Source organism: Armigeres subalbatus, chromosome 3 (genome assembly GCF_024139115.2).
Source record: "Armigeres subalbatus isolate Guangzhou_Male chromosome 3, GZ_Asu_2, whole genome shotgun sequence".
Lineage (NCBI taxonomy): Eukaryota > Metazoa > Arthropoda > Insecta > Diptera > Culicidae > Armigeres > Armigeres subalbatus.
The window spans coordinates 207,849,035-207,872,617 of NC_085141.1; the positions used below are offsets into that span (position 1 = coordinate 207,849,035).

The 23,583-nt window shown below is 39.9% G+C and overlaps 3 protein-coding genes and 1 long non-coding RNA gene across 6 annotated transcripts; 2 read left to right on the plus strand and 2 right to left on the minus strand.

Annotated features, from left to right (window-relative positions):
* Positions 1-7,787: 7,787 nt before the first annotated feature.
* Positions 7,788-9,655, minus strand: LOC134224629 (protein SMG9-like). 2 transcript variants are annotated; one of them, XM_062704067.1, is made up of 5 exons: positions 9,498-9,655; positions 8,929-9,442; positions 8,688-8,874; positions 8,346-8,581; positions 7,788-8,091 (listed from the first exon to the last, which is right to left on the minus strand). In XM_062704067.1, exons 1-5 carry the CDS (start codon positions 9,648-9,650, stop codon positions 7,811-7,813), a joined length of 1,371 nt encoding a protein of 456 aa, XP_062560051.1. In that variant the 5' UTR covers positions 9,651-9,655; the 3' UTR covers positions 7,788-7,810. The 2 variants fall into 2 exon arrangements, with proteins under 2 accessions (XP_062560051.1, XP_062560052.1); XM_062704068.1 differs by having other exon boundaries at positions 7,949-8,087.
* Positions 9,656-10,213: 558 nt separating this feature from the next.
* Positions 10,214-11,895, plus strand: LOC134224631 (uncharacterized). The gene is made up of 3 exons (XR_009983005.1): positions 10,214-10,366; positions 10,677-10,860; positions 10,924-11,895. It is a non-coding gene; the product is annotated as an uncharacterized LOC134224631 (long non-coding RNA).
* A 2,477-nt stretch (positions 11,896-14,372) lies between these two features.
* Positions 14,373-17,350, plus strand: LOC134227741 (DNA replication complex GINS protein PSF3). Its single transcript, XM_062709405.1, has 3 exons — positions 14,373-14,631; positions 14,685-14,793; positions 16,839-17,350. The coding sequence occupies exons 1-3, from the start codon at positions 14,529-14,531 to the stop codon at positions 17,263-17,265; spliced, it is 639 nt and encodes a 212-aa protein (XP_062565389.1). The 5' UTR covers positions 14,373-14,528; the 3' UTR covers positions 17,266-17,350.
* LOC134227743 (ATP synthase subunit d, mitochondrial) lies at positions 17,298-19,041 on the minus strand. Of its 2 annotated transcripts, none has more exons than XM_062709406.1 (4): positions 18,937-19,041; positions 18,706-18,870; positions 17,540-17,843; positions 17,298-17,480 (listed from the first exon to the last, which is right to left on the minus strand). In XM_062709406.1, the coding sequence occupies exons 2-4, from the start codon at positions 18,825-18,827 to the stop codon at positions 17,388-17,390; spliced, it is 519 nt and encodes a 172-aa protein (XP_062565390.1). In that variant the 5' UTR covers positions 18,828-18,870; positions 18,937-19,041; the 3' UTR covers positions 17,298-17,387. The 2 variants fall into 2 exon arrangements, with proteins under 2 accessions (XP_062565390.1, XP_062565391.1); XM_062709407.1 differs by having other exon boundaries at positions 18,706-18,867; positions 18,937-18,992.
* Positions 19,042-23,583: the final 4,542 nt, after the last annotated feature.

Below are 23,583 nucleotides of genomic sequence, written 5' to 3' on the forward strand. Positions count from 1 at the left end.
TTCCACTACTTTATTGTACGTATGACAGATATTTTTGTTGATTTAGTTTTGCTGCGTCGTAGCATGCGTGAAAAAAATAAAAACGACAGTTGTGCGTTGCTTTCGTATCGAGTGGTGTGCCCCCGAAATCGCGAGCACTTTGAAACTTGATTCCGTCAGGAGTGACCTTGGCCGTCTCTCTTTCAGCAAGCGCATCAGATCTCATGTTCGATTTAAATAATGGGATTGCATTTTCGCATCCATGGTTTGCCTTTTGCTTAATAAAAACAACCTTCTATCAAAAGTTTGATTTTGGAATGATCCTATAATAGCCTTTACGTATACTTTGTATATGAGAAAGGCAAAAAAACATTATTTTTCCTTCCGTCCGCTGTTTGGAGTCGCATCCGATCTCATCACATTCAAATCTCGCGACACACGATCACCACGCTCAAGTACTCGTTTAGCAAACTTGCTTTCACCGACGCGACAGTCCGATCTGTATCCGCCCGCGTTTGCAGGCTTTTCACAAGTGTACGGTACGGCGGCGGAACACTCCGGAAAATCCAGGGGGGGAGTAAGCCTGTCATCCACGAACAAATCTAGCCTACCTAAGATGTATAATCCGGGCCTCGCCGCTTGGGAAAGGCGAGCCACCCTGGGCCACCCCGCTTGGCAAGTGTAACATTTTTCGAACTGGATTCTTGTAGGATATTGGTTAACCTACACTACTGCTGACTAACGAAAAAAATGTGGGATTGTTTATTTACATTTGCTTCATACTACATGCAGAGGAGGCGCGATGCACCGCATATTACCCCCCTGGGAAAATCATCGTAATCTGTAGCGGCACATCGAAATCCTGACCAGCCGCTGCCAGCTTTCAGTTTCACTCTTATTCGCTCCGCAAAGCAAACTCAAGTAATGCACGATAGTCGACATCGTTACTTGTTCGTGCCTTTCTTTGAGCGCCTTGCACATTTCCTGTGCACTTGTTGCATTTTTAACTAACTTGAACTGATTTACAATGATCTGAAAACTCAGTTGTGAATATGTATACACCCTGTCTTGGTACAGTGATCACCACGTCACTATTAAACCCGTTCCTGGGTGGACGTTAGGCAGAGTAACAGCGATTTCAACAATGCTTGTTCTCTCTTATGACCCTCTGCTAATCTTCAGTTTCTATTCATTTCACACTTGCCGCTCGCTTGCGGTGTCAATCGAATCTGTATCTTCATTACATTCATATACTCCCTTTCGCTTTGAGTAGTATAAATAATTATCACCGAAAAAAGCCTATAAATTAATTCTACGCGGTGATCAAAACTAACCTAATTGTAAATTAATGTTCAAGTCGGGTGGTCTAATACCCGGAAAAAAGGAAATTAACTTTGATTGAGCTTAACGTGAACTGGCTCTCTTCAGTCCAACAGTCCAATGTTTGCCCAAACCATTCGATCCTTTTTCCGCCAATCATCCGTCTCTTCGCCAGATTACGGCTCTGATGCATTCATCACTTTCCACAAGTCTTCTTTTTCCAACAACCACTCCGTGCGTTGTTTCCACGACGCCCAGTTTTGATGCTTCGAGAAAGTAATCTTTGCAGCGTCCGTCATTTTGTTCGAACCCAGTTCCGCGGAAGAAGCTTGTCGCAAAAAATGCCCTCACGTAAATGCCCACCGTTACACGCAAATTTTCTTTAATTGTTCACTTTTTTTACTTCTCACTTGCTAGGTACATAACCTGTGGTGAATTATGACCGACAGGTATGGTGTTGTCCTACAGTCAGTGCAACAAAATCTGCTCTTTGATTTTACTCCATCTAAACGATTTTTACTAACTAACGGCCTTAACTAAATTCCTAATTGCAACTAGTAGAGGTATATTTGAATTTTCTAAATGTCGTGTCAATGGTGTCAGAAAAATGGTAAATTCCAGCGCGCGAGGGAAAATTTTAAAGTTTTACCGGAAAATTATAAACTTTTATAAGAAATTCTTTAAGAAAACTGTTTATCGATTTTATCAATTTATGCATTTTTTTTTAAATTTTCCACTATTTACATTACCAAAAGATCAATAAGACAAAAGGCTTATCCTGACTTTTATTAGTATTTTTTATTAGTATAAGCATCATGGACCTAATTAGGAAGTGAACCGTTTGTTAATGTATCTTACTTCTAAGACGAGCAAACGTGTTTTCGATAACGCTCTCCAAAAATCAAGCGATTTAATCCGGTGGTTTATCTTTCATCTGTCCGTGCCGTATCGCGCGCTTTAGTGTTTCACGATGAGGCGAGAAAACACGTTTCGAATAGACTATTCGCGCTTTCCAATGAAGACGTCTTTCGAGAAGGTGCATGGCTTTTGCCACACAGTTCTAGGACTTCAGAAAGACGATGTAGTGAGATTTCAGTGCCACCGCGGTGAACAATGTGCGTTCGATAAGAAAATTATTTTGAGCTTTTTAGTGGAATGTCTTCACTTGTCATAAGACGAGTTAATACAGTCCCATTGAATTCCACCACTTAATTGTATCTTAACAGATACGTATTTCGACCTCAAAAGTAAGGCCGTCTTCAGTGTCTCGTACGTAAGTCGAGTCAAGTACGAGACACTGAAGACGGCCTTACTTTTGAGGTCGAAATACGTATCTGTCAAGATACAATTAAGTGGTGGAATTCAATGGGACTGTATTAACTCGTCTTATGACAAGTGAATGTGCGTTCGTCAAGGTGAAAGACCTGACGCTCGCACAAAAAATCGTGGACGAACACGACGAAAAGCATGAGGTGGATATTGCGGGGAAGAAGTACAAGCTCCGTATAACCACAGATAACAGCAACCGTTAATTCAAACGAATTTTAAATTGGGACCGCATTTGGCAATCGATTAGAGATGGCGCATGGATCATTGTTAATGAAATCGCAGCCCGAATGCGGCTGTCAAATGCAGTGGCTGCGTTCGACGGTTGTTAATCAGCTGCGTCCGTATGTACTGGCGCAATCAGTTGAGTAGATGGCAGTAGTGGGCCAACGTATATCAATTCAAAAGTTTACACAGGATTTTCAATAAAAATTGTTCTAGCCTAAATATCTGTTATCTGTGGTATAACTATGGAAGATGGAAGTGTGGAAGTGAAAGTGCACGATCTGCCGGAAAACGTTTCCGAAAAAAAGATTGTGGAATTTCTCAGTGCGTTCGGGGAAGTGATTTCGTTGCGGGAATTAATATGTGGTGATGGTTTCGAGTTCGGTGGCAACCAGCTCAGTATATGGTCGGCTCGTATGCTGATTCAGCGAAACTCGTGGGTCAAGATCGATGGACAACAAGCATACATTCACTACAAGGGCCAGGTTGCCTCTTGCAAACACTGCAAAGAGCAGGCTGATACTGACATCTTGTGTGCAGAACAAGAAACTGCTGGTTCAAAAGAGTTACGCGAACGTGACGAAGCAAACTGGGCCACGCCAACCGCCGAAGAAGACGAACGGTGTGAAACCTCCGATTGTCAAACCGATCAAACAATGCTCCGTCGCTCCACCACCAGCTTCGCTGGAAGCCTTTCCCGAGCTACCGAAGCCGACGAGTCAGAACGAACCGTTTGGCTCAGACAACCAACCAGCAAGCCAGCTAGCTGCGAGCACCGCTCGAACGGTGTCCCCCAGGGGTATACCCCGTTAGGCATAAGTACGTTAGGCATAAAGACGTTAGGCATAAGTACTGTGTGGATTAAGCGTAGCACTGCGTCAACCATATAATATTCCTTATATCAAGCTCTATCTGGTAAAAGGGCGAATGTCGCAAGAGAGAATTCTCTTCGTCGACTTCCCCTCTTTTGAATAAAAGTGACAAGCAGAGGATTTCTCTGCAGTTTATCACCTCAGAATGCAAGTTCGCATTGTTTTCTTTCGTTCTGAGGTAATACACCGCAAAGAAATCCGCTGCTTGTCACTTTTATTTAAAGGAGGGGAAATCGACGAAGAGAATTCTCTCTTGCGACATTCGCCCTTATTCCAGATAGAGCTTGATATACGTGGTACCCCAACACTATGCTACACTTCGCCTTCGCCACTTTTCGCCCGATACCGAATCACTTCTCCAGATCGCACGGCACTAAAGAGGCTGCACTCGTAACAAAGAGACGAAGTGTCAAAATTGGAACAGCGCATTTGCTGTCAAATCGGTTGTTCCAATCGAGCACAAGGTTGTTAAAGGTAGGAGTATTGCGTCTCTTTGTTTTTAATCCAGGCTCGTTACCACAGGCCAATCTGCACATTTGGCGATCCTGCCAGGAGGCTTTCCTGGAGACAGAAATTGTGAATCGCAGTAATTTTGTTTTTAGGGAATCAGCCATTCTAGGTTTGAGTTGTTTATTAAGTGAAATTATGGTCAACATGGAGAGGAAGAAAAAGCAGTTCGGCGTGTTTTTTTCGTCGGTTGCAGACATTCGTGTCTGCTTAAAGTTCCATGTAGGAGAAGGGATGCACGACTTCACATAGCAGAAAAGTTGTTGATAAATGCAGATATTACCTGCTGAAGCGGTAACATTTCCTTTGTTTATCATTGGTGCAGTTCCAATTTGACGTTGCTATGGAATTATGGGTTCTTTTCCAAACGGAAGATGCTTATCAATTCAATGCATAAACGACTCCATGGTAGAGTCAGATGTGTTTTTTTTTTCTTCTAAATTTGGTTCCGGCCCTAGTTTATTGTTCCCCAATATAGATCGTATTCATTGATTATGGTAGCGGATCGGGACGACCGCGTGTATTGTTTATGGTAGCGGATCGAGACGACCGCGTTTATTGCTTATGGTAGCGGATCGGGACGACCGCGTTTATTGCTTAGGTAGCGGATCGGAATGACCGCGTCCATTGCTTGTGGTAGCATATAGAAAAGACATCGTTTAAAGGGTTATGTCAGCGGATCGTTCAACATATTTGATTTTTTTTTCGGGAGCGGGTCGATTTAATCGTATAATGAATATAAAATTTTAGTTGGGATAATCTTGCGAGGAGTGAACACAATCATATCATAATGTCAGACTGATAACGGATTTGTTTACTCTCTGTCTGAAACTTTACAGAAGCTTTCGCTGACATAACGAGATGCCCGCCGGAAGATATGTACGTGCACCCGGTTTCCAGAGAGATCGGAAGAACCGCAACGAAGACCAAAATGAATCAGACAGCGATGGTGAACGATCTTCAATGACCGAGGACGATGCTGGTTCTAATGAAGAATACAGCGGTAGTGATTTTATTTCAAACACTGGCCATGAAGAAGAACTGGCTGGCCATGAACCAGAACAGATGGAAGCGTGCAATATACACCTGTAACGACAAGTGGAAATGCCGATTGCAACCAACGGTTGGAAAAGATGGAGAGTGCATTAAACCAGCTAGTGAAACATCTGGGGCCCAATCCACCAACTGCCGGGGCGAATGGAGTACCAGACGAAAACGATCACAGCTGGAGTATCGGGAATACAATTGGAGCAGCCACAGGAGCATCGGCAAGCGTGACGAATATTCGTTGGGAAAATATCCAACCCTTCCCTGACGATGTTCCCGCTAACAGGATGTGGGAGCAGTGGATACGATTCATCGATAGATTCGAGATTGCCGCCTCCATCTCCAACTTCAATGACCCTGTAAAGCGTGCACAAATCTTATTCCTATCTATGGGAGAGAAGCTACAGGGAATATCTCGTGCTGCAAGACTTCGACCGAGCCTCTTGGAACCCGACTGTTACACCAACTTCGTGAAGAACATCGAAACTTATTTACGTTCAATGGTGGATGTGACAGCAGAACACGAAGCATTCACTAACATGAAACAGGAACAGAATGAACCAACGATCTCCTTCCATGCTCGATTGATGGAAAAGGTTCGCCTTTGTGGCTACAGCAGCGTCGATCAAGACCGCTTTGTTCGAGCTCAATTGTTAAAAGGAATGCGAAATAAGGATTTGGTTAAGACCGCGCGAACATTCGGGTACGAAACCCTCTTTATAGTGCAGTCCGCCACCCGCGAAGAAGCATACGCAGCCGAAACAGCACAAAACGAGCCTCAGCAAGCATTTGCGGTTACACGGAACCCTCAAAGAATCGTCAATGCAACACAACAATTGAAACGAAAGCATGAAGCTACGAATAACAGATGGTCGCAGCCAAATAAGCGCGACCGCGACGTTGCCCGAAATGTAACCGCCTCTTCCATAGATTCGGTTCATGTCCGGCAATCAACATTAATTGCCACACTTGCGGTGAGCGAGGATACTTCGCTATTGTCTGCCGAAAGAAGAATGCCAACCAACTTCACGCTGAACACCAGAACTCGTCGGGATGGACAGATGATCACGAGGACGGAAAGGTAAAACAAACTCCGAATAAATATTAGATGTTGTATCCTTCGCTTGTAAACATATTGAATACAAAAGAAAATCCCTCAAACCCTAAAATGTTTTTTTTTAACTGAATACACCTAGATTCAAACTGCTGACCTCTGGGGTGGAAAGCGCTTGCCTTACCACAAAACCATCGGAACACACCATAATCGTTAGGCATAATGTACGTTAGGTATAATGGACGTTAGGCATAAAATCACCCAAAGAACAGCCTATGACATAAAGAAGGCAGAATTATGCCAAACGTCCAGTATGCCTAACGTCCGTTATGCCTAACGTCCACTATGCCTATCGTACTTATGCCTAACGTGCTTATGCCTAACGTACTTATGCCTAACGTCGCGGAGCTGGTGAAGTTTTTTAGAACGTCCGTTTTTTCCCCGAAAGTCGGTCAGAACAATTCCTGTTTGTGCAGCGATATTTGCCAACCATACACGGTGTCTCTATGGGGGAGTATTACTTTATAAAAATCAGTATCTCTGAAACACCCACCACGCGAAAGTGTATAGTCTCCTTTTTCATGTCGTGGGTAAACCAAAATGTTCTATCGGGGGATCTAGAACAATTTTATTTTTTCGGTATTTTTAGCGCTAACTCCATATAATAAATCTTATTCACCACCAAAAATGTATGGAAAAATGACCCACGATAGAACATTTTAAAATTACACTAACGTAAAGGAGGAAATCCGATACTGTCGTGTAGTGGGTTTTACAGATATACTGATTTGTTGAAAATAAGGCTATTTGGACAAAGACACCGTGCATAAGGAGAAATAAAAAAAATAAAAAGAATGATGCGCACTATTGTAGTAACTGCTTATTCTGCGTCTCGAACGACTCGAGAATTGTCGATTTCGACACGTCTCACGTGAGACGACCGTGTAATTTAAATGGGAGGTAGCGGCTTCATTCGAAACACCCCACCTCATACGAGGCGCAGAATAAGCACAATTATTGTGAGACCAGAGGTGCGAAAGATTAAAAACTGATGTGTCTCATTGATGAAATGTGAATTTAGAAATTTTTTATAGGGCTTAAGCAAATAGTTTGAGTCTGTAAAAAAATGGTCGAAATTTTAATTAGGATATCATTTGCTTTGAAGAATCCGATTTTGATATAATCGAAACCGAACGCAGAAATTTTCATAATTTTCTGCTCGTGTTCTAAATGTTAGAACGATCCAAGGACAACGGAGATGCTCCAGGTTTTTCTGAAGTTTGTAAAAAATGCATTATTTCTTATTATTACGTGATTTTTTAAATTATTTTTATGTTTCTTCAGAACCTGGAATTAATTTGCCAATAAATGGTGGCTATAGATCAAGAAGCCGTCCGTTGTACACAGTACGATTTCGCAATTATTCGTTTTGAAGATATTAAAAAAGGGAAATGATATCTTGAGAATAAACAAAATATATTTATGTGTCTATAAAGTTTAAATAGCTTTTTTCCTTCGCTGCATTCTCGACAACATTAACGTGATTATGCAAATTATACTTCTCCTTAAGGTTTTCATATTTCCGAAGAAAGTAGTTATTGTTATGTCCTTCCAAAACGTGATAAATAATTTGAGACCACGCTTTTTCCGTTAAATTCTCACGTCCTTCAAGAGTGTCATATGTAGGAGTCATAAACACACATTGCCGCAGTTTAAGAACACACGAAAAACTACATTCATCATCGGTAAACAAGAAACTATCTGTAAAATAAAAGTGGTATAAAAGTCAAATACATTAAAATTGGGCAGCATCCCTATTTCTGATGACAATTTTAATTACTTGGCAATATTTCAACGTAGTGGCTAGGTTTTTGTACACATAAATAATGTACAATTCTATATAAAAATATGTAAAACAAATCCTTTGTTTCGATTACGACTAAGTAAAAGCAGCCAGGCCAGATATATGGTTGCTGTCCAAATAGATCCCTATATGTACTGTTTGGTTTGCTTACCATAACATAACTTCGGTAAATACATGGTGTTAATTTTTTCATTAGTTTCTTCGTTTGCGTAGATTTTGAGCTTAGTATCCTTTAGCATTTGCTTGTAAATTGTTTCGTGGAATGTCTTTTGTTGTGTTGTAAAAGCAAGGCGGTTGCACTTGTTTTTAACAAACAAAATTCTAGGATTCAAAAATTGGTGATCTTTTTGGTCTCTTTGAATCATCATTTCAGCACATCGCAATAATCTGAAAAAGGAATATCGTGTTCATTGAATCGATAACAAAATTCAATAGTTGACTTGTAGAAAAATGCACGCAGAATCACGAAAAATCGCAAACAAATAAAATTTACCTGATGAAGTTAATATTAAAATAATCTTCCTGCAAAACTAAAAGAACGTGGCATGTGCTCAAAAGAACAATAATGCGTCGAATATCATCCAGCTCGCTCAACACAAAATCTTTGTTTCCTCGATTGGAAAGCACCGGAGCGCTGTCCAACAATATAATACGGTCCTTCGTAATATGCATGCGGATTTCTAAAATAATATATTAAACATTAAAATGTATTATATTTTATTCACGGATCATACCATCTTCGAATTCTGATATTGCGCTTCGACCAAAAACGCTCGTAATAGGAAAAACACCACCACCGACATGGAAGGCAGCTTGTTTGATGGCTTCCTCCGTTGGATCGGCAGCCAGTAGATTCAATACGGTAGATTTTCCCGAGCCCTGCATACCAATTGCGCCGATCACGAAGAAATCCGAGTTATTCTCTTGCAGATAATCGAAGGCGTGGATGTTAAGACTGTGATTGCTGTTCACCAAATTCACAGATTTGTGCATACTGCTCACTATTGTGATCGATTGAGGAATCTCCTGGACCGGCCGTTGCTTGATTACTGCCAACTCTTTTGCCATTTGCTGTTGGCGATCTTGCTTTACCAAAGGAATCTTGGTAGCGATCGTGATTGTAGGTTCCGGTTTCTTTTGGAAATCAGCATTTTCCTTAGGTTTCAAAAGAATTCTCGGTTGGGAACTACTGCTGCCGTCGCAAACTGATTTGCTTGAGGATTTGGATTCATGTTTTGGGACGTTTTTCTGTTTGAAATATACAATAAATATTTGAGGGACATAAGAACCGAAATTGCGTTACCTTATTATTCGTTGATCTTTTATTTTTTCGTGAATCCATTGCGATTATTTCCTGAGAAATAGTCCTGATAAATTTAAGTTGTTCTTCAGCTTCACAAATTTGTAAAATAAATAAACATTGATGGAATGGAAGTGTCAACATGAAAATGCTCATGTACACGCTAAACTGAAACAACCCATGGGTAAAAACTATTATAGAAAAACAATACAATTTATTGTAACATTACTATATATCAAAAACAATAAATTGACCATAGACCACAATAAAATACCACAGACAAACAGACATAACACAGTGAACATTCACTCATCAAATTCATCGTCGTACAAACACTACCCGCATGGAAGGATGTCAAAAAGCGAACAGGAATCTACCTGAATCGGATGCAAACCACCTTAGCCAAGCCACAATTTCATCCACCGCTTAACCCAAGTTCCTTTTATACTCAATCCAGTTGAAACCCGAAATTGGGTGCTAGCGAAGTTGGATTCTTCTCACAATCCGTACGTTAAACCTAACTTCGGAAGTGGTGCGCTGAACAGCGCTTCGCGATATGAAAACAGCGCACCACCTCGCGCACCACTTCCGAAGTTAGGTTTAACGTACGGATTGTGAGACAAATCCAGCTTCGCTATCCCCCAATTCCGGTTTTCAACTGGATTGAGAATAATAATGATTGGGCATGCCCAATGCCCAACACATGCATGTATGTGTTACCGGTACACTTATACCGCCAAATAAATTAGGCGGTTCAACTGTCACAAAACCTCGCGCTTTTTTTCGTCGTCATTTTTTCACCGAGTCGAGTGTTGGGTGGTTCGGTCAAAGCTTTTATACCTTGCTGTTCAGAAGTTTTTTTTCAATTTAAGGTTGGTATCGTGTTCAAAAGAAATTTCTTTTTCTATCTCAATCACATGTTAAATTCCGTTCACTGAATCGGAAAAGTAAAGAATCGAAACAAAATTCTTACAGCAGTATCCACATGAAAAGAACAAAAAACAAAATTTTTCATTTGTAAGGTTCCCACGCAAAGTAATGGGAGCTGTCACTTTACTTTCGGAAAAATATTCTGCTCGATTATTCCGTAAGTAAAAGTGACAATTTGCTCCATGCAAATCAGTTGTCAAAATTCCTCTTGGTAATATTGAAAAAAATTCCGTAACCTCTCTACTTTTTAAGTCGATACTGGCCTTTATGCGGAAAATTCGCGAGATTTTTTGTTTTGAAAATAGCCTAAGCCCACGTGGCTAATATACCTCTGAATATCCTGAATACACATATTTAGATCCAGCGGAATCCATGAACGAAAAACTGATGATAATGGGCAGATTCCGTTGGAAAACAACTCTCTCTGGTGGTAATGGTACATCTGTAAGTATTTATCCCTTTCAAATTAAACTCAATTTCCAATTCTGAACGTTTTCAGACACATCTCTATCGTGCTCATCAAGTGAGGCAAGAATCTAGAATCCCAGGGCTGAATGTTTACATCCGTCTGGGTTTATCTTGCGGAGCAAATCGAACCCGACGAAGTGGTGCCTTTGTTAATTTCTCGCATTCATCGAAACGGCGCATTCTGTATTATGCCAGCCAGCTTTGGGGAATTTTTCATGACGCACACAATGTGTCAATGAGATGTCATCTCGGATAACCGATACTCGATTTGGAGCAGGAAGTGCTCCAGCATAATAGTCTGCAGATGACGGCCCCTTCAAGAAGGCGACACTATTCCTGCAGTCTAGTGTATTTCAACGCGTTAAACTTTCGTGGTTATTGGGCTGCAGAGAAGTCGAGCAAACTCCTGCTGGGCCTATATATCCACCCGGTGTTACAAGCGGCCAGCATAATGCCGTACACGCCCAACGTTCCGGTCGGGAGAGATCAGACCCGGTGCCACCAAACTAAAAACGATACACACTTCGTGCAGCATCAGAAGCACGCCGCAGCACATCTTTGGGACTATGAACTAGTCGAAGAAAAATATCTATAGGAGACTAATTTTTGTGTCTCAGAGATATCACGGGAGACATCTAGGAGATCTTTCCGAGCGGGTGCTACAGAACATGGTTAGATTTGACAGTTCGATAGTTAAACTTTGTTCGCGAGAAAATTTGCGCCAAATCTATTTCGTTCCGAACAACTATCAATCTGTCAAAACTCAAATGGGTCGGCTTCGGAGTAAAATTTTAACCACGATAGGAAAATAACCATCGAAGTGTCAAATTTTAACTAAAAGTTAAACGAATTGGTGGAATGGTTCACAGTCTAATTGAGTGAAATTTATAATTAATTTTAATTGTTACAATAAGATAAAAAACATTAAAATTACAATAAGAAACAATGTGAGTTTTACAATACATACACAATACAATCTAATGTGAAACACCATAAAATTTATTGTTATTGAGACTTTTACAATAGAAAAGTATGGTTGTTAGTTACCGTAACAGTAAGAAAATTCGTTTTTTCTAATACGTTTTGAAACACAAAACAATAATTTCTATTGTTTATTTATTGTCATAATTTCTGTTCTAAACAATAAAATGTATTGTTTTATAACTGTTTCTACAATTTAAATGGCTCATTATTAATTCATAGAGTTTGCTGACGTCTAATTATCTTTCTCTTTCAAGCACGTAGAATGCATAGGATAGAAGTCATGTAACAGGTAGACTGTCGTAACAAATAAATATACTTAAACTTATACGTCGGGAAACGAAAAATCCTATTTTTCCTATGCGCTTGAAAGAGAAAGATGATTAGACGCTAGCATGCTATATTGCAATTTGTATGCATTATTTTATTATCAATATTTGTCAATCAACAAAACAAATTTATGATGTATAATTGTTGTTGTAGTAATCATTTTATTTATTCAACTCTACATATTTACCTTATATTCTTTGTTGTGTTCGGTTGCCAGCAAATATATTTGGGTAAATAAATATCAACCCCGTTGGTAATTAGGTTCAGTTCCGCAGCATCATGGAAAACTTCTGTGATAACTTCCTACGGAAATAGATATTTAACAAAAAAATGGTTTTCGTACGGCCGAGTTGCCGAATAATATGCAATTAATTTCTACGGAATTTACATCATATTGCGGCGATCGCGATATGAAACTAGCTAGGTGATAAAATCAATTACATAATGCTATCCGGATTATTTTTTGGATAGACGAGATTTATGTGAGTAGAGAGCGTCTGTTGCCTCGATCATATCCTGGCTGTTGGCTTACGTAATCAGTCTGGCTTTCTGCCCGCCTTATAAGGGTAAGTGTGCTAGTTTTCCTAAAGATAGTGATGGTGTGGAACGTCCTGGTGAAGTTCTGCTGACCCGTCTGACGTGCCAGTGGCAACCTTGGCAACATTTTTGCAACATGCTCCAGCGTGAACATTATTGCCGTTGCCTGACCATGCTACAGGAGTCAAGACAGGAGTATTGAATGACAAACTCCAGAGACACATTCCTTGCCACGTGTTCGCAGGCAGTTGCGGATTGTTGTTATCGGTCACTCGCATCTGTACACCGGTTGATGCCTGTCTTTTAGTGGCGAGCAAATCCTGATCACTCGGATATAGAACTCCTGGTGGCCCTAGGTTAGTTTAGTACGAGATATTACTTACTCTCACGCCGACGAGATAATCCAACTGGATTTACCGCTGGCACACCATTCAGATCTTCGTTGAAGTTGCACACGAGGTATTCAACTTATCCAACAGTGCCTCCACTATTACGGCTTGCAGTTCGATTGTCGGTTTACTGTTTACATCCTGATCGCAGGATTCCATCAACTGCGAGTCTATCGTCTCAAATTTGAGCGTTACGTATAGCCCAGATAAGCGTTTATTGTTACTCAGTCCAGCTCCATCACCAGCTCGCCGCCAGGCAGCAGCAGCTTCCTAAACTGGTTTATCCGGATCTGAGTGGTTTGGCCTGGACCGTCGTATTTATTTTCGGTACCACAACGTAGCTGACACTTTCCAGAATTATACATGATGATCAATTGATCACTGAACAGAAAATAATACAGTTGAATAATCAGGAAAACTAAAAAATAACAATATATCAAGACTTCAAATTAGCACGGGTGCCAGAACATTCGATTTCTGACAGTGTGGCCATTTTGAAAATCATTCAATTTTCATGAACAATAGAAAATATTGTAAATCTATGGTATGAACAATAAACTCTGTCGGAGACTTAAATAGTATTGTTAATTTATTGGAAATACAATAGATTGATTTATTAGTACACGTAAAAAAATAACCTTATATGTTTTGGCAAAAAACCATTCGAAAATACTTATACTCTTCATTAGGCCACCTAATGAATGATCCCATATCAAAAAGCTAATAACATTCATAAGTTAATGAAAAGTATAAGTTTCCGAATGTATGTGACTAATGCGATGTATAAGTTTTTTCTTATACATGTCATTAAGCGCCTGCTTTGGCAAAAAAGTATTAGAAATATTAATAATAAACAACATTAAATTTTTTTACGTGTACAAGAAATTGTACAATAGACCTGTGCAGGAGTTCATCAAATTCACTCACCTGATGGATTTTGACATTTGAGCGGGTCGCCTTCTCGAACAAAAGTTCATTTTGCGTTCATTATGCGACCCGCTCAAACGTCATAATTTCTCGAGGGAGTTCATTTTGCGTTAGTCTATACAAAAACAATATTTTTTATTGTCTCCCATAAATTGAATTGTTTTTTTACAGTTCACACCATTCAACTTGAGGTTTTTTTCTTTACGGGTAATCTTTGAGTAGATTAAAATGAGCGTTTATGGGATCATGAAAAGGCCTAAAGGCCTATCCATACAAAAATGTCTATAATTTTTGTTGCAGTGTAACGCGGCGTTTTTGTTAACAGCAGTTAACAAAAAAAACAATGGCAACAAAGTGTCAATAACAGTTACTAAAATATTTCAACGATTTCAACGGCTTCCTTTCTCCTTGCATATTAGAAACACATAGTGGTTTGTAAATATATATTTGAATTATTCCAACGTCCCAAACAATGAATAAGCCCAGCTATTTCCCAAATTACTATTCGATTGATGATGTGATGGCAACGCAAGAAAGGATGCCAAGCCGGGCGCTAAATGAACTTTTTCAAATGGGTAAGTTTAGTTCGAGTAGACACTTGCGGCAATAATGAGGTTCTTCACTTCAGGATTTCTTGATTTGTCCAGTGAGAAGACTGGTAACTTGATGGCTAATCAGCAAGTGGAACTTCCCCTCTGGTATTTACTTCAGACAGATGATCGTAGCCGTTATTTTTCGTAAGTATACTTAGTCTAAAGACAACAGGATTAGTAGGATTAGACGAGCTCGGTGGTCCAATGGCTACAGCAGCTACAGTTTCTGCCTTATCCGTTCGTTTTATCATTCTTACTTCGTTTTGTGTTTTACGTTCTACCAAAATGCATTCCTACTGTTATAATATACATCATAGCTTCTCAAAGTTGGGGAGTCATCATGACCCTCTTCTGTGAGATTTACACAGGCTGGGGGTCGCGACCCAACACTTTGGGGATCTAACTGTACCGTCAAACGGGGTGACTTGCAACACTTTTGTATTTGTTTTTATTGAATAATACGTTAGCCTGTAGTACATAGTTTTTAGTCAGGTCAAGGAAGGTACAAGGTGAAGGTGAAGGATTTTAAAGGATCGTTTGGTATTTTCAGACAATCGAAATTTCTTTATCTCGGTTTAAAAAAAGATGTACACCACCGATCATTTACTGGATAGTGGTTCTTAAAACTATTCTCCTTTCATTCCCTGCTATCCAAACATTACTTCCGGATTACTTTGAGATCATTTTAAAAAGGCATTTCCCACTCCGCTGCAAGAGACTGCAAGTAGCAAACCATCCATCAGAGTCAAGAGAGAGAGTCGACACCATTTGACCACCATAAGGCTTATTTTTACTGTTTTGCCTTTCTCGTATTTTTTTTGTATTTAGATAACGTGAAATTGTTAATAGGCACAAATCGTACCGCCGAGCGACTTTTCAGATGAAAATTTGTTCTTTTCAACTTCTACCGCTGCGTGAGTCAGTCTTTTAAAATTGCTTCCGGCAGGTTTCTTGTAGTTTCGCGGTATGGTACCGGTCATAAAAGAAATTCTGTAACAGAAAATCTGACGTAGCAAATGTTTGAAAAATAATCAGCAGTTTTTGAGAAGTAAAACCAAGAGTAAAACTATGAGTGTTGTACAAAAAAATGCCAGCGGGCGTGCTCGAGTGTTATATTGTGAAGTTTTTCACAAATTTCCTGTATGAATGAGTTCTTACGAATGCTTTCGTCCATCACTGTATAAGCAAGGGCACTAGGCTGAAAACTGTGTCCCATCCCAAGACGTCGAAGACCCAAGGAGTGTATCACAAAATATCACAAGTCAGTCATAAAGCCGCTTGGTGTGGTTTGGTAGAACCCCGACCGATTATAGAATTGATTGGTGGCGTAAATGGTAGACGAGAATGGTCTTTAACGCACGAGGATCACAGCAAGCCATGCGCGGATGGTTGGTTTTGAATTTGCTGTCACGTTTTTGTTCGTTCGCGCAAGAAACAGATTCGGCTGATGTTTATATTTTGTATGTACTAGAAAAATTTAGAATTTAACTTTAATAAAGTGTATTTCTTAATTGAGTGCGCGAACTCGTTTGTGTATACGGGGATGTGTGAAGTAAATTGTTCGTGGAAGTGATTGGATCAATTTGGTGAGATTGTTTCAATATGTTTTTATATGATTCCAAAATTAAATGCGCGCTGGATTAAAAAAATCCGGAAGTTTGTTTATGGATCCATTTATCCAATTGATAATGGTAGCATAAACAGGCGGGGCTTATTGCTAGTGAAAGTGACCTCGGACTGGACGTGAGTTACCAGGCAGTCTGAAATGGGTCACTGGAGCTGCAGTAGAGCTAGCACCTTCTAACTCCCGGGCTAAAGCTGACTTTATTAAAGACAGCTTTCTTCCATAATACCACTGCCAGACAGTGGGGGTTAGATTGAAGATACATACATACATACGAGAATGGTCTTTAACGCACTTGCAGGGCAAAATAGCGTAACACAAACAAAAATCTGGGGCAGACAGTTAAACAAATATCTGAAACTCGATTTGTGCAATTGCACAACATGTGAAAGATTTATTGTTAAAAATATATTGGAGGGTTACCACATCCTCTGGTGGGGTTTGATCCCACGAAACCAGTACGTTAGACACGTTCCCGTCTTCAAGTAGGAGACACTGGAGACGGCCTCACAGTTGAGGTCAAAATACGTATCTCAATCAAAATTGTTTTTTTTTTAAATTTCAGCTTGATAGTTCCCGAAATTTTTACGGCGGCTTACAAAGAAATTTACAAGGCGGATGCCAGCTATGTCGAGTTGGGCAAGTTGAACAAATTCTATTATGAGTTGGGCATGTACCTGTGCCAATTCGATACCGGGGACGATCTTGCCGAAATGCTGTTCAACACGGCACAGGAACGCATTAAAGGGATCAAAGACATGTGCAACAACGTCAGTAGCGAAAATATGATGGACAACAAAAAGCTGGACCATTTGGAACGGATGCTGTATGAAGAGGGCACTAGGACGCATCGAATGTTCTCCGACTGGCTCCAGGAAAAATCGGTGAACATCAAATCCACGGAACTGGTTACAAATCACCGTAAACGGAAACGGGACGCCCTAGAAGGAGAAGAGGGCTCATCGCAGTCATCGCAAAGAACGTCCGTGTAAGTTTCTTTTCTTTTTAAGAATGAGGATGGCGGTAGTTTATACGATTACTTTTATTCAATTAAATTTGACCCATTTGATGTTCTAATAGCAGCATTTTTCTGCATGATCGCTTCGAAAATCCCCTAATGGTGGGGCTCGGCGTTTGGTGCGCCAACTTCCTGTTCCTCGGGGGTATGTGGCCAGAAGGATGGGCGATTGATCGGATCCAAAGCTTGCTGTCAAGTAAAGACAATTTGAGTAAACGATTCTTCTCGTCGGACAACTTAAAACTTACGTCTGGGAAAGCATCGCGGTAGTCCTCCATGGTCATCTGGTTGAAAGGAAGTAAAGCCTTGAGAGCGGCGATCTGGCTCTGGAAGTCCGCAATTCGGCCTTCGGATTCCTTGATAAACTTGGCAATCTCCTCGCGAACTTGCTTTTCTTGGGCTTCGACCTGAACCGTCACATTGTCGACTGGGTATGGGATCTGCAGAGTTTCATATGCCTTCTGGAACTTGTCCACCATTCCGGCGATGGGGACATTCTTCTGGTAGTAGGCCCAATCCACTTTTGGTGGCGACTCGGGATTAGCCACAACGCTGAAATTGAGAAATTTTATGAAATGCCAATCCAATCCAACTCGATTTTCAAACAAAAGGGATTGAATCTGAGCTGAGATCATCAAAAGTTGAAGTTTGTAGTGTGCCATGTTGGCGTATTTGCCTTAATTTGGTTTCCGACGAATTGAAATTGCTTCACAGTGGTTGGATTCTACTGCACGGTGAAAAAAAGCACATGTGAAGTGAAATGCGCGATGCATTATTACGAATTCCACATAAGTGACAAACACTGCTATGCTGCTATTGTAGTTTCCACTTCACCTCTATTCTTGCTTCACAGAATGAATTTTATCCAAATCACTTTATGTGGAAAAAAATATAGGTCAAACAACATCCTCGCGATATCTGGCCTCTCATATTTTGATAGTTTTGTTTAAAACGAAACATTATGAAACAATGTTTGTATGACACCATAATAGCGCCCGATTGATGCGATTTCGATAAGACGAGTGGGTCTGCCATCTTCCTATTCTTAACATGTCGTGGCTAGGGCAAGAGGTCAGCCAGCCTTGAACTGTAAGTCTCTATAATACAAACATAAAGAAATGCCGTGGAGGAACAGTACTATTACTGAATTAAACATAAATTTCATATTTTATATCTATGTACTTGTATGCTGAAGTATTTGAGAAGGATCAAGTAATTTATATAATCTGGATTCTTTGTGAAAATATAATGAACTTTGACATTAAGATGCTCTATCAAGCGAAATTCGTAGTCTGAATAGGCTATTAGTCAATGAACTACCTGGATCTTCCAGAAAATGTAACACCATTTTTTTCGAAAACCGATTACGCAAACCTCTTATTTTCTTCCATCCCCCACGAATGAGATTACGTACCTTCGCAGATATTTGTCGCTCATCGACTTGAACGCCGTAAGGTTAGTTTTCTGGTTCGACGGAACGCGTTCGGCCAGAGCAGACCAGTTTACACTGGATTGGGCGATTCTACGCGAGGCCATCGTTGCTAATCCAGATGATTGGTATTATGAGCTATCACACCTGCTGCAAACCAAAAGTAATCGTAGATTAGTTCAGAATATTTCGAAAAAAACTCCAGCGCTGACCAACCTCTCGGGATCGTTCGAATTACGAAGATTTTCGTCTTATATAATCTGTCAAATCAGGGGTTCAAAACTACACGAAAAATGACATTGTGCCGGAGCAAGTGTTGCCATCTTGTTTCAAAAGTCATTGTCATTAGGGTCTGTTCAAATATTACGTAACACTATAGGAGGTGGGTGTGGTTGTTTAATTTTTGTTATTATATATATATATAATATATCCAGTTTTCCACGAGCGGTATTATGGTTCCGCAGTTGAAAATCGAATTTCGAACTCGCGAAAATCGATTTTAGTCGCGTTCAACTTATATCGCATCATTGCGCAACTAGTTCACATTGTTCGCAACCAGATGCGCTATACAGCGCACCAGATGCGCAATACAGCGCACCAGATGCGCAGTAATGAAACTTGCGACTGATTAGGAGAAAAATTGATTGTCGTGAGTTCAAAAATTCGGTTTTGAGCTGCACACTTAATAATTGGCCCTGACGAAAGCGAGAAAACAAAATGAGGGCCGGCTGATGGTTTTTTAACGTAGGACTTACGTCTCTGTTTACTATACCGAGTGTCATTTCAAAATATTCAAATCGACCGCGTTACGCTGTGTTGAAAGATTTTAAACGTTAATAGCGTTCGTCTCAGTGGACGAATTTCTGCGGTAAGCCCCGCAATCGACAGATTTCAAGTATGCCTTTAATGTCCATGCTTGATAAGACCCGAAAAACTTGTTTCAATAGGCATGAAACTGTTTTCAATGAAAAACATTGAGATCAAGGGAACCTATCAATATGGGTACCGCATAATTCTTGCATCATTCCATTACCACGTTCTGATTGGTGCAGACACCAGCGAATGAGCAGCCGCTGGGTCTGCCGAGAAGCCATAAAATAGCGCAACGCGATTTTTTCCTTTCATTCTGACCGGGACAAGCGAAGCAACCGCATCATCGATTGAACAGCATTCACACCTTTTAGCAGGGAATAATGCTACGTTTAGACAAGGCAAGTGAATTGAGCAAGTCGCTTGAATCGAACGCGAACTGAACGTGTAAACACCTTCATTCAATTCACTTGAACGAAAAGAAAGTTGAACATGTTCAACTTTTGGCAAGTCAATTGAATTCAACTGAGTTGTTCAATTCACTTGCCCTGTCAAAACGTAGCATAAAGTCATCGAAGCCACCATCATCAGCCGAAACCTAGCCAGTACAGCAGCAGTCCACCCGACAGACCCGACAATGCAGCAATGCTGAGCAGATACCGGCAGCAGCAGCAGCAGAGTCGAGCCGAGACCGGCCGGCATCGGTGATGAGCTGAGACAGGCTGCAGAAAAGCCACATGATGCAGCATGTATGTCCAAAAAACAAACGGTTCTTCAGAGGGCCAATGATAGAGATCAATATCAAAGCTTTCAATTCCCTTCGGGATAGAAATTGCAGGGTTTTTACGGAGATCCTGAAATATTTTCCGCGCCAAATCCGCGCCGACTAAAATCAAATCCACGCCATTTCCGCGCGACATGAAAATCCATTCTGCGCCAAATCCGCGCGACCCAAAACTTAATTCTAAGCAAATACACGTTAAATATGCAATATTGGCATTGATAAAAAAAAAATGTAGAAAAACATTGTTTGATACTGACCGCACACAAAGCGAACGTGACTGAATGATCGTCCCATGTTATGAATTCTAAATCTTATCACCCGAAATCCCAAATCCGGGTGTTTCCTTCCTTCTACTACTAACAATGTTGTCTCAGAAAAGAACACCCCACTTCCCACCTGAACTGCAATTCTAAGCTCGCTTGCCCGGCTTAGGGAAGATCCATTAATTACGTAACGCAAAAACTGGACTTTTTCAACCCCCTCCCCCCTATGTCACACTTTTTGTATGAAGCTCCTAAAAATGTTGTATGGATCGTCACACTTCACGCAACACCACCCCCCCCCCCCTTCTAAGCTTTACGTAATTTGTGGACGTTCCTTTATTGGCCTGTATCAAGCGAAAAGTCCCGTTAAGAAATAGACGCCAGCAGCGAGAACGAGCGTAAAAAAGAAGAAGCCCTTCTCGAACGCGTTGATGATGATGACGCTTTGGCTGACAAAGAAGCGGGATACAAGACACTAGCTGATTGGCCCACCAATTGGGAAGCAGAGAAGATTCAAAATTAAGTAGTATAAAAGAAAAGTGCATTCGCTCGCAGAGCATTCAGTCTTTTTTATACCATCACTAGAAATTCGCGGTTATTTGAAAAGATCGTTTTCTTACTTTTTGCACTTAGCCGAAGCAAACAGCCTTTCTCATTGCGTCCAGAACAGAAAACAGAACTGTGCATTAAAAATCCTATTCGACTAAATGCTGATGTCATATTAGAAATTTGGAGACAGTACTCGTCGATAGCAAATCCTTCCGCTCGCGATGGCATATGAGCAAGTCAAACCACCTTCCTAAAATAGATTACCGAACAGTTCAGCTGTTGAGATTTCGGTAAAATTTACCGAATACGGTGAAATGAGTTAAGTGTGTATGGTTAATATATTGTTAAAATATCCGAACAAAACTGTTCAAAATACAATGGATTGTATTGTATTTGTATAGTAAAACAATACGATTTTTGATTTCTCAGTTGTGACAGCTTTACTGTTCAACAATGCAATTTACAGGGAAAAATGCATATTTGACGCTATGAGGCAAATATTGTTATATAGTTTATATGCAATGTAAAGAAACGTTTCAAATATTATCAATTAAGATTCATACTTATGTACGAAAACGTTTCAAAAACAATTGAAAGTATTGTTACAATAGAGAAATATGTGTATTGTATCCTCAGTGTTGATACAATCTGTGCAACCATCAAGAAACAATGTATCCTATTGTATACCGTAAATTGTATGGCACTTCAATTGTTTACACTATTGAACCAATAGTACATTTTTATCCGGGTGACCAGATCATTTCGGTGAAAAAACGGGACAAATGCACTTGCATAACGGGACATGTCAAAAAACCTTATCCAGCTTTCCACGATCGGTAATGGCGGCTTTTCGGTGTGAAAAAATCAATCGGTCACTGTACTTTTTGACACTAGCTGGAGGAAAGCTCACTGGCGTTCCTGGATGAGGGGAAGGGAAAAAAGGCCTTTTCGCCGGTGAGTTTTCCTCCAGCTAGTGTCAAAAAGTACAGTGACCGATTGATTTTCACACTCCTACAAGCCGCCATTACCGAGCGTGGAAAGCTGGATTAGAAAATCCAAGAGCTCTGGAAATTTCAAAATTTTCATTTTTCGTGTAACAAGTTAGATGATTTATTTAGAGTGAATCATTCACCACCATAATCTTCTCTTGTATTAAGTTAATTGAGGAAAAATACTATACAAATAAAGGGGCGTGGAAAAAAAACAACATAATTTTTTTAAAAATTGTGGGATTTTGAAATTTTTAATCATGGATTTTAACATGGATTTTATTACTGACTAGGTATCAATAACTTTTTCAATTCTGAACAATTTAAAATAACAAAAAAAGGCAATGCCAAAAGAGCAATTGGGTACACTCAAATTATTTCAATGATAAAATTTATGTGCAGAACTCGTGAGTTGAAAAACTCAACTGATTTCCTAATTTAGGTGCGCCTAATACTAAATATATGTGTTTTATATAGAATATTGAACTTTCTTTTTCTCGATTTTAAAAATAGTTAGAGTCTTCAAAAAATATGGGTTCTTTGGGAAAGTTGAGAAAGAAATGTAAAATGCATTAATTGTTGACGGGTGGGTAGGGCACATACGGAATATTCAACTGATGTCCCTCCTCAATTGGTTTATTTCTTCCTGAGATTGGAACTTGGGATGTCCTTGATTTCCACGAGAAGCTACATTTATTTTTACGCAAAGCACAACACTTTAAACTACATTTATTCGACACTACATTTTACAATTAATCTTCAACATTACAACAAAACGGAGAGTGGATCGTCCGTGTATCGATTAGGTTGGAACTGACTCGCAGCTAATATCGAGTTATCGGTTGACCTACGGTCAGCTCAGGGGTAGCATTGTGCATCTCAATTCGAACGTAATTCTATTGAGTCGAGCATGTTTGGCATTACGGTTTTCGATTCGATCTCGAAAACGACTCATCGTTCGAGTATGCTCGAGGAGGTACAAGAATAACGAGATGTTTTGGCATTATGGAAACTCATTAGCACACTGAAAAACGACTCAAGTCGAATGAAAAACACTCGTCACCTTTATAGCTTTCGAATGTTGTTCGAGAGTTATTTCTTGCTAAAAGTTTTTAATTATATTTGTTATTATTTCTCTACGGGAAGAGCTTAAATGTTTTATTATTGTCTTTTGAGAAAAAGAATGTCATTAGTATACCTACTTTTATAGTTTCCAGACAATATGCAATCACTAATTATCCCGAAATCCGCGTAAAAACGACTTCAACTAAAATCGTTTTTTTTATGTTTCCACGTATTTTTTGACGATTTCGATAAATTGCGTGAAAAATCTTTGAGGAAAATCTGCGTAAAAACGTGTATATTCTAAAATCTACGTAAAAATAGATGAGTTAAATAAAAAAACGCGCATTAGATGACCCAAGTGCATTTAACTAAAATACATGGAAACATCAAAGTAATTTATTAT